A 12,015-nucleotide genomic window follows, 5' to 3' on the forward strand; every position below is an offset into this window, starting at 1 on the left:
TCTATGTATTTTTATTGTGTATGTGTTCGGTTATAACGAAATTTCGATATAACAAAAGAAAACTGCCGGCCCCTAGCGAGGACTTCGTTATAATGGGAGTCCACTGTATTATCATGTGGATTCAGTGAATGCAAAAATACTGTAGTAGAACCAACACATCAGGTAAATTTGAGGAAATTGGAGAATTAATTCAAAAGTGGTGAATTTTACAAGTTTGATTAAAGCCCATGAGCCACTATTGCGGGAAAAGACTGCTACAATCTGTCTTTAATGGAAATATGATTAGAATTCTTCAAAATTTGGTTAAGAATATTCCCCCTGATGGAGGCAAGACAAGTGCCCTTTCATTATGCGAGCACAGCAGAATATATAATGGAATTTTCTTCATACTTTCTTTATATCATTCCTCTGTCATGGCATCACAAACTGTTGTAGCCTTCTTTTCCAGTGATAGCAGTAACAAAACTTTACAAAAAAAAAAATGCATTTGTATCTTCTGAATAGATCATCAAACTTTCCTTGAACTTCACTGATGTGTTCTACTATATTACTGCATTGACTGATCAACATAAATGCATATATTTGGGTTAAATTTATCACTAATACTAAAAGGACACATCAAACATCTTCATAACATGACTAATAAAACTGGCAAAGAATGCTGACACTTAACATATCTTTGACATCTTCATGTTGCATTTTAGGTTTACAGATATAATGCACAGACTTTTATCTAGTAAGTATTCCTATTAAGGCAATATTCTTAATGAGATATATATATATTTTTTTTATTTTGTGAGAAAATAACATACATGTACAAGTTTGGGATTTATATGTATGTGAAGGATCAGCTGAACCCTGCCACAGCAGTTCTTACCATTCACAGCTACAATGCCTTATTGTACTTACAGTTCAAAGGCATGAGAGATATACACAGCATTAAAAACAAATGTCTTTTCATTACACTTTGCTGAACTGACATCAATTGTTTACACTTAAAGAACTTAATGAGACACAAAGGAACACAAATATAAAGGAACTGGTTGCAATACTCCTGGACTTTATTCTATATAACATGACAAATGAAGATCACATCGCAATACAACATGATTGACCATCAAAAAAATCAGTTGTGACCCTCGACACCATTGTCTAAAGAGAAAAGAAAAGACGCCTTAAAAGTTCAAATGGTTTGGGAATAGCATCTCTATGATTGTATTTCATACTTATGACATTTGATGACATTAATGAGTTCACATTTATGCATACTTATGAAACTTGATGACAGTAACAATTTCACATTTATGAAATGAATCTTGAAAGGCTTGAAGTGCAATTTTGCATCATGTTTGTGTTGACTTGGATAGAGTAAAAAAGAATGGTAAAAGTTTCATAAAAATTCGGATGAGACGAAAACATTTTTGTTGCAACCACACAAACCAATCAAAAGGGGCACTGAAGTCATCAACTACTCTCTCACTGGTTTGTACACAAATACAGTCAACCCTGCCTAAGTCGAATCTATTTGGACTGAAGAAATAACTTCGATATAGAGAAAACTCAACTTATGAGGGATTAAAATCAATAGAATATAAAGAGAAGAGGACTTGAAAAGATCTTTGACTTATGCGATTATTTGACTTATCAATGCAAGATCGACTTAAGCAAGGTTGACTATATCAAAATACTTTACGTTTTTGGTTGATAACTTTGTATCATAAACCCTTTCCCCATAACACACATTAATACTGGGTCATTACAAGACTACAATAATTTCATGTGATGAAAATAATTTATTAATTGCGATTTCATGATCCAGAAAGGCAGAGACTCCAACCCCAAGCACCTTCTGATCTGAAGATTCTCCAGCCCGAAACCCCTAGCAAACGGGAGACTCCAAGTTGATGTGTGCAAAGCATGAAGTTCCTAGGGTTCTAGATGTTCTCTGGGGCTATCTAAGGCTTATTTTTTCAACATACGATAGCAATAAGTAAGAAATCCTTTCAACCGGGAGACACAGAGCCAGGACGGGAGAAATCAAATCTTCAGCGGGAGAACGGGAGATTTTGCAAAAATAGGTTTTCGGCGGGAGATCTCCCGTCGAAAACGGGAGAGTTGGAGCCTATGGAAAGGAAGGACATTTTTATAGAAAAGATTAATCCATAGATTACGGCAGTGGAAGATCGTGACATCATTACCTTCTCCAATTTCAGTATGTCGTTCCTGCTCCTGGCCTAACAGACCCGATTTGAATTATTCCCCCCCACCCCCCAAGATTTATGACTCATTCATTCACAAATATGGCAAGATGCAATACAATGCCCTGAACTGATGAGTGCTAATATTGCCAGCAGAGAGTGCACACACCACATAGCACAGGCTTTAAAACCCACTAAGGTCATATGATTCTACTGTACATTGTCTTCAGCTGTTGTACCACTGAATGCCCACAAGAGGTATGCTTAAAGGGGAAGGCTAGTAACTGATCAGTGGGAATCAGTGGAAATGCTGGGAGATGATTGTTCCAATCCTTATGGGATTAATTCAAGAGTTCATTGTATACTTATTGTTGTGTGAAAATGATTTGCTTCAGAACGGTCTCATATTCAAGTAATGTGCAGATTAATGCTCCATCACTGACCAGGGACGCTAACCTGGAAGCATTAAACTGCACATTACTTGAATATGAGACTATTCTGAAGCAAATCATTTTCACACAACAATAGATATACAATGAACTCTTGAATGAATCCCATAAGGATTGGAACAATCATCTCCCAGCATTTCCACTGATTCCCACTGATCAGTTACTAGCCTTCCCCTTTAAATGCCCACAAAAGATATGCATTAACGCAGAGCATCTCAAATATATGCACTAAAGAGGGAAAAAAAAGGATGCATAGACATTTTCACAACTGCACTATCAAAGCACACGTCAGTATTGTATACTGTTACCGATGCAGAACATGTTCTACACATAAATTTCATTCAGCTTTCCTTGAAGTTTTCAACTGTTCCATTCCATTCACATCACAGGAGCCATATGCACCAATATATGCAGCTAGCGACACACTTTGAACATACAGAAAACAGCTACGAGTAGCTGAACTCATAATTGCACCCATTTGTTTCAGTCCTGAAGGACGGTAGCATACTGAAGAATGCATAGGTTGTACAATACACACGTACCACTGAACAAAGTTCTGTCTCCTTCACTGATAAACTCAAGATTTGGTACCCTGTACCTGGTATCTGTTGAGCAAACAGTCAAATGATGCAGATAATATAAACAGCAGCAACACTGTTGCCAGTCAATATTCCCTTATAGGGACCGGTCTACACCACAGAAGGCCAGATAGGGATGTATGCATACTATGGTCAAGGACTGGTTTACTCTTTCCATCACATCAAGCTTTTTATCTGTACTGATTTGATCCCTGTACCCCATCAAGTCTTAGAGGAAATAAATTGCTGCAGAAATTTCTGTCTTGTCCAAGAGATCAAATACCAACTCTGAATGGTACTACCTCTACTCTAATGGTAATACACAAGATCAGGAAGACATAGATTAGATTTGCCAATTTGAGAAACAGGAAATTAAATGTTCTAAAATGAGTTGCCACTTAACATATCAGTACTGAACATAAAGCAATTAGGAAATTTTGTAAATTCTGCAACTGAGACCAATGAATAATTTGTAAATCATTTTGTCTCTTCCTATCAATATAATAATTTTATATAATGTAGATCTACACGTGAAAAGAAAAATTGATATCTCAAATGATATTTATAGCACCATGAAAAAGGTAAAAAGCGCCTTTCATGTGGCCATTACACTTTCGATCAAACAAAAAGCAATGCAGCCATCAATCAATTTGTACCATAACACACAGAATGATACCTGCCCTGATCAACTGCAGTCGAAACAATTTTGAGAAAGGATGAGAAATACATGTAAGAAGAGATTTGCATATTTTTCTTTTTCTTTGGGAGGGGGTGGCCTTCATGGGCTTACCACTACATAATGTACCAGCAGATTGAAGATTTGACATGTTAGAATGTATGTGAAGTGGCATCTACTGTATAACATTACTTCAATAGCATCCACCCATGGTGTACATACAATTGTAAATGTACAATTGTACATCTCTATACTTATAGCTTAGCTATAATTACACATACATCATGTACATCATGATTTGAATATGACAGCTTCAACATGGTCATTTGAAGATGTAGACTACATTATGCACTGAAAAAGAAATAAATGTAGACAAACGTGAAAAACGAGAAGGCGACATAAACAGCTCATTATCATGAAAAAGATGCACATATACTGATTTGAGTTACAGGAGTGGATATTATGGATGTTGGTTTTTTGTTGTTACGAATTTTCAGTCTGTTGCTGAAAACCGCGGTCTCTTTTTTACCTCCTGTTCAAGTTGCAAAACCAAGATTTTTTATAAAAACTAACCAAATATAATCCTGTAATTAGCATGCTTTCCATGCCACATCACGCATTCAGATAAACATGGGACATTCTCATGCATGTGGGTATATTTTTGGTGTATTCTAATTCTAATTACAGTAATTGCAGTTATCATAGGCATTATAAATGGATTATTCCATCACATTAACATCAGCATTATCTCACATGAATATCAAACATACAGTACATTCATTTGTACTATATTACCCTGCTAATAAAGCCAGAAAATACATTGTACTTGATAATCGGGATCACATTACATAGTATGCTAACCATAAACAGCTCTGTCGCTGTACACAAGATATGGCATCTGGTTGGGCTAAGTATATGCATACTTTCTGTGAAATACCAATGTCATGTATTTAAACACTAGAAAACAATATAAATACACTTGTACCTTCAGTCAACCCTATCCAAGTGGTCATCTGCTTAGTGTGTGCAACTTTGGATAAATTTTGTGTAAAACGCCCTGTATTACATGGTCTCTTAAATCATTTGTCCACTGGTAAGTATTTTTCTCACAGTTTGTTCTCCTACTCACTCACACCAAGTTAGTTTTGTTTCTGCTTGAATCCCTGAATCTCACATTATGCATACGAGCCTTTTGAAGTCAATCAACTTTTGCTTTGTTCTGCTTTTTATATTTACTATAACAGAACCTACACAGACCATTTTGACTATCAGTGCTTTGACAATGTTCAGAATACTTGTGAGTCTGAAGAATCTAACTGCTTGTTATATGCAATGAGAGTTGCCATCAATCCATCATTGGCCACCAGTTTGCACAAATACATGACTACATCTAATTCGTTTGAACAGCTGATATACTTGGGTTTGACTAAATACACTGTACATATCAAACGTACAATACTACTTTGTGCACAATATATTTTCACATCTGGGAACCTTAAAAGAAAAGAAAAATAGATGGAAGGGACGAGGAAGCAGAAAAAGCTGTCAGGCCAATCACCCTGTGTATAATGGAATTCCTACCCTGACAAAACAGCACCACATCAATATTTGCAATATATATACGTTATGATCATGAGTTTTTATGCCTTCCTATGGTTCTGCATATCAATATCTACAAAATAAAAGATGCTGAGAACTGAAGGTGGAAACACAATTTACACATCATCAACACAAATCAAGTTACATAAATTTATCAAAAGGAGAGTTATGAAATCTATGAGGTCTCCAAAGCTCGAATGATGTTAACATAGACAAAGCAGAAATTTTGCTCTACACTGTTTTGAACACGTATCTGTACAAATAAACAGAATCATCATCATACTGGCAGAGAATTTATAGATTCTACACAGAACTGGCTATGGCCTAATCAGATGATTCAACTGACAGAGTAGCGACAAAACAATACCACAATCTAAACAGACTGAAGTTTGACAAAAGGAATCTGAATTTGATTAAAATATAGGAATTCATGCACAGCTGCTACACTACTTGTTCAATTGTATACAGCTGCTCAATGACTGAAATGCCTCTTTATACTAGCAGTGTCAAGGAGAAATAAGTAGCAATCAAATGACATGATGCAATAAGCATTCATTTATTCCTGCTCTTCTTCTTCTCCTCCTCATCATGAATCATATACTGTAAAAGTGGAAATTTTCATGGCGCGGAAATTTTCACGCATTTCGCGCAACCAGAAGCTAGCGTGAAAATAAAAGCACACAAATATTTTTGCATGCCATATGTTCCATTCAGCGGAATTAAAAACAGGCGAACTCCATCTTACCCAGCCGAGCATGAAAAATAACTCGCGCAAAAATATCCACTTTTACAGTATTTGTTTGGTGGTCATTGCCCAGGACCAGCTGCTCCACTAAAACACTGCTGTCTCTATTAAGTTTCATCTGGCTGGTCCATCAGCATACAGGTATCTGCACCCCATCCATTGATGCCATCCACGGGTGAGGATTGTAGATACCTCTGCAGCATCTCACCCCTTAATGAGCTCACATCACTGAATCTACAATGTCCGCAGGATTTACTCAAGAGCTTATGATTCATTCTGTTCTCCAAAAGCTGTTGCTTTCCTGTGAGACAGTTGTCCAATGTTATGCTTCTTTATAAGTGTAACTTTGTTGTTCTTTTCAATCAACACAAAACAATTCCAGGTACATTCTCCATAAACCTGTTTTTGCTGTACCCTGAATAAACTTAATCCATGTGATAAATGAAAATAACAGAAATGGGTCAAGCACATGTGAACAGCATGAATAGTAGTGTAGAATGCCCTTTCTAAAATACTTTCACGATAGCATTTCCATCCAAAAATATATTTTCAGTATGAAGAAATATTTTACAAACCAACAAATTTAAATATGAATGGGGAAATTAAAAATACAGTAGCACTAATTGCAAAATATGTGATGTACTTGTACGGAATTTCTACCCACGCTTTTTTCTTTGTCTCCTCTGTAATCTTCTGTCCAGAGATCATAGACAGCAGCCCTAAAATGATAGTTTTAAATGTGAGATGAGCCAACCCCATCATTGTCACACCAATGAGTTCACGAACCATCATGGCAGCCACCTGATACAGACCAGGCCATTGAATCTGAGGAGGTGGCAGCTCTGTGTAAGGAGGAGGCATGTCAAAATGGTGAGCCAGCCAGATACTGGAGTAGATGCCAGTGGTTACCCCCATGATAACTATGGTATCGCCCCGTGTGCTACTCCAGCCATCTTGGGTTGGATAGATTGTGCCCAGGAAAAGGGCTGCCACTATGGAGACGAGAGGGGCGACAGGATGCGTTATCAGGAAGGTGTCCAGCTGCTCCAGAAATTGAAAGACGATGAACATGAGGATGGCCGTGAGAATGATCCCAACTATGATGTCCTGAAAGGTAATCATGAGATACAATAATATCGTGAATCACACCATGGTCTAATTTCAAAATCAACTAAAATGTGATCTATGATAACTATATTAAGGCATATATCAGCAAGAGTTTGTCTTACAAGTCAATCAATTTCATGAGATTCATGAAACTCATTGACTTCAAATGCTTAAAAAACAAAGCACAAAAGCAATTTGAAATTCACAAACATGTAAAATATGCTACAAATTTGAACAATTTTGTCTGATTTTGAAGGAAATAATTTTAACCCATCATCTAAAAATTTACACATCTAATTTGCATCAATTCCACAAATACTGGTATTTTGTATCTAAAAAGAAACAAAACAAAATCGAACAACTCGTCTTTTTATTTAAGAAAAAAAATATCACACTTGCCTAGGTTACAATGTAGGGGCAGATCCTGGAATTCCGTTAAGGGGAGGCGCCTTTACAAAATTAAAAGGGAGCACACGCCGCCCCCCCCCATTTTTTCTCATGATTTCTTTTGTTTTAGCAAAAAATGATAAAGAGGGGGCAGGTGCCCAGTGCGCTCCCCCACCCCCCTCTGGATCCGCAACTGCAAACCAAAGATTTGTGGGGAAGGGGAGCACTGAATTACCTGGTACACTAACAAAGAAATTGAACAAAATCAAATCTTGAAATGCAAACGTCATATAAAGTCACTATATAATGATAGAACTGAATGCCATAGGTGAATACCACTTGGCATTTATTGATACATGTAGGTAGTGCAATGCCACTATCTTCCTCTTACCAATATATAATGCATTCCTTTATAGAGACGACTCAAGCACACCAAAAGAGTCCATGATGAAGCAAGAAGAATGCCAGCAATTGGGGAGTACTGTGTTTGGAAAATGGAGAAAAGAATGGATTGAGCACAGCAGATCTAAACTATGTTTAAAAAAAAAACAACACTAATTTAGTGAGTAAGCACAAGTCTTTCAACTGCAAATATGAAATGATTTTTAATGAGACAAGAAAGGCATTGAATGGTGAATGATATGAGACACTGAGACACTTTAATTTTTTTAAAACTGTCTTTTCCTGTTATAACTGTATTCTCATATGAAGAACAAAACTACATGTATTACAGTATGAGAGAAAACAAAACGTATCTATTAAAGGGCAAAAAATTATCCTCCTACCCCCCCCCCCCCCCCCCCCCCACCTCCACGTCTTAAAAATGAAGTCAAACTTTGAAAAGTCAATACAGAGCCCTGGATATATTAAATACTGTATTGGTCTTACCTCTACTTTGTCCCATGAGACCACTAGTATCGTAAAAGGCACCAATGTTCCTACCATGGCGTGAGTGGATGGCATACCATACTCCCGAAAATACCTCCTCTCTAGTGGTGCAACGGGAGGGGCAGATGGGCGCGGCCACTTGATGATCTGAATGGTTTAAAAAACAACACTCCATCTTCAATACTCATCATCTACATGTAAATGCAATTCTGCATCATATTTTTCAATACAGATTCTACATGTACATGTATAATAATGTCACACCATTTAGCAGTTCATTACAGTACATCATTATTTTATACCTTTCAATTGGCATACATTTTCTACTAAAGAGGATGTGGGGTTGTTAACCGCAGCAGCGACCCCAATACATACTGTGTACAGCGACCCGCGCCGGGGTTATGGGGTTGTATGCTCATACTGCAGACAATGATATCACCACATCCAATGTGCATCTATTCTATGTCGTGTCCACTATCAACATTCTATGAAGACACTTGGAAATGGAACTTGTGATTAGAGCATGGGGTGGACTTGAAACATATCATGTGCATAATGCCACGTGTGATATATTGGTAATGCATTTGCTACATTGTAATCAATGCCACACTCACAGTACTTTCTTGCTAACAGTAGTTGTGGATGACTAGATGTCATTGAAAGTTAGTGATAACATGTGTGTTTCCTGTGGTAACCTGGTGATGTCCCAAGACTGGAAGTGGAAACTATCATTTTCTTACAGGAATCTCACAAGAAGCTAGCCCAACCCGACGCCATGCAAAGCACATGACACTTGTGTACAGCGACAGGGCTGTGTATAGTTAACAAAAAGTATGCAAGAAAACATTCACATGTACAAGTTTGTACATGTACACCAATCAAAACATGTCATACTAAATAGCTATTCCTAAACACTAGCTTCTACACATGTAATTCCTTTGACTGAAAGATCAGTCCATATCTTGTTGTTGGGGATATGTTCCATGGAGATTATGTCTGGCTTCACGGAATCCCATCATATTTGGAGGAGAGCTGTAAAGGTAAAAAAAAATAATAACAATTAAAAAGTACTGGACAGAAGAAACAGATTTTTCCGTCTACTGCTTCCTTATAGTTATATTGTGTACTGTAGAAACAGCTGTAAAGCACTCTTGCACAGCTTTGGCATTTGTCATGTGATGTGTGATGTCACTAGCAAATACCTACATGTAGATCTTTCAAATATTTCAAATGTGGAAAGTCTCAATTTTTAATACTTCCTGATTGAGAGAAGTGACACTGATCATTTTTATGCATTGATTCCTGAATAAAGAATTACAATTTGTCTCCCCTTTAGCTTTAGTACAGTCAGAGGTTTTCAAAATCTATGCTTTTGGCAGAATACATGCATCTGCATGGCCATGGCCCATGCCAGGATCTTTGACTTTGTGATGTAAAAAAAACGACACAGCTAGGGTCTCTATAATATGTTCAATGGATGATATTCACATTCTTTGAGCTACAATGTAGTTTCAATCACAGCGGCATACAATAATAAAACTACACTGAAATTCTTGTGCACAATACAACCTGTTTAACTAATGAATAGATAGATCTACAAGTGGGTGCCTACAAGTGTTCTGCTACACCAGTTGAGATACAGCTGTAAATTAGATCCTACTCACTCATCCCCCGTTCACACCACACACTGTAACACAGTCATGGGAATGCTTTGTTGTTACCTCTTTGCTTGACTGCCCGATGTACATTAGCAGCCCCCACATTAGGGCAACTCTTCGAATAATCCATGGCGACAAGTTGAAGAACCAAAAGGGGTAGAAGGTGTAATAGAATATGTCATCTCCAAGGGCAGCACCAAAGGCGAAGAGGTAGTACCAGAACTTGTTGTGCACACGATAGCTCACTGGAATTTCCAGCGACGCTGTAGGCTTCCCCAGCTGTACTTCTCGCGGGGAACCCCGGGCATGCTGTTCTTCTGAAGATGCGCTGAGTACTGTTTCCCCGTAAACTTGACGTCGCGATACGTCTGAACCGTTTTCTCGTAGTTCTATACCTTGACCCTTAGCAATATTATTTCTTTGTTGCGAATTTGCTGTAATGCCATTGATGCAATCGTTTTCATGGACACATTCTAGGCCAAAATACAGCTGAATATTTGCAACCGTTTCGGCATTGTAGACCCACCTACTTCCAAGCCACCTACTTCCATCCCACCACCCCATGATTACTTGTGCTCAATTAAAGCGTATAAAGAGTGAGATGACCTGCAGCTGCATGCGCATCATGCATGCAAAGAGTATTGACCGATTCGGGTTCGTTGAGGGCAGCAGACACAGGGCGCAGCCATAGTGGGTGTATCAGCCGACCCCCCTGCTCTCCCCCACCCCCGGGCGCGTTTTTTTTTTTTAAGACGGCACAGATTGGGGCATGGCGCGTGTTAAACCTATGGGAAAAACGTTGGGTTAGGGTTTTTGGTTATGGTTAGGGTTAGGGTTAGGGTTAGGGTTGGGGTTAGGGTTAGGGTTAGGGTTAGGGTTAGGGTTGGGGTTAGGGTTAGGGTTAGGGTTAGGGTTAGGGTTTGATGGTTAGGGTTAGGATTAGGATTAGGGTTAGGTTTAGGGATAGGGTCCCCGATAGATTTTTAGTTTCCCCAATCTGTGCCGTCTAAAAAAACACGCACCCCGGGCAACATGTTTATCACGCACTTGTAACAAAGGTTCAGGCCCTACAGGAGTTATAAGCAGATAACATCTGTTTTCCTATTCACTTGACTTCCTAAAATCAATCTGTTTTCAAACAATAAATTCGAAGTGTAAATGAAGTGAGTTGAAAAAAAAAAGTTTTGTTGATTTTAAATGAAAAAAAAAATATTATTGAGTGAAATACTGCCCACTAAGCAGAGTTCTGGTACAATAATAAGAAAACATTAAAAGCTAAATCCTCACCTCGACCAGAACTGTACACACCCTTTAAGGTCAATATCTTTACGAACGGATTATAGACATGGTCCTCCTGTATACATTTTTCTGGGCTTTCTTTGTCAAATGAAAACGATGTACACCTCCTACACAAACAAACACATACACACACAAACGCAAACACACACGCACAAGCAAATAAACAATTAATGTGCAGAAAGAATGTGACAAGCAGGCCACGAAATATCGTGGGGGTTTTTTTCGCCAACATACCATATGGGAATACTACTCAGAGTTCACAAAACAAATAGTGCAGGACTGCAGGTACATGCTTTTGGAGAACAAATGACAGGCCCTAAAGTCCACATTGTGGAGTGATAGTTGCAAAGGGATTTGTAGGAATCCCACACGCTTTCTACACAGTGCACACCCTTCCGCCAACATTTTTCTTTTTTCAGACACACCAATTT

At 38.1% G+C, this 12,015-nt stretch overlaps 1 protein-coding gene across 1 annotated transcript; it reads right to left on the reverse strand.

Moving 5' to 3' along the window:
• Nucleotides 1-6,812: 6,812 nt before the first annotated feature.
• Nucleotides 6,813-10,849, reverse strand: LOC139723908 (sphingosine-1-phosphate phosphatase 2-like). The gene is made up of 4 exons (XM_071635112.1): nt 10,349-10,849; nt 8,628-8,774; nt 8,131-8,220; nt 6,813-7,352 (listed from the first exon to the last, which is right to left on the reverse strand). The coding sequence occupies exons 1-4, from the start codon at nt 10,847-10,849 to the stop codon at nt 6,813-6,815; spliced, it is 1,278 nt and encodes a 425-aa protein (XP_071491213.1).
• Nucleotides 10,850-12,015: the final 1,166 nt, after the last annotated feature.

Source organism: Diadema antillarum, unplaced genomic scaffold (genome assembly GCF_040938485.1).
Source record: "Diadema antillarum isolate AM-2024a unplaced genomic scaffold, OU_Dant_1.0 scf00000202, whole genome shotgun sequence".
NCBI lineage: Eukaryota > Metazoa > Echinodermata > Echinoidea > Diadematoida > Diadematidae > Diadema > Diadema antillarum.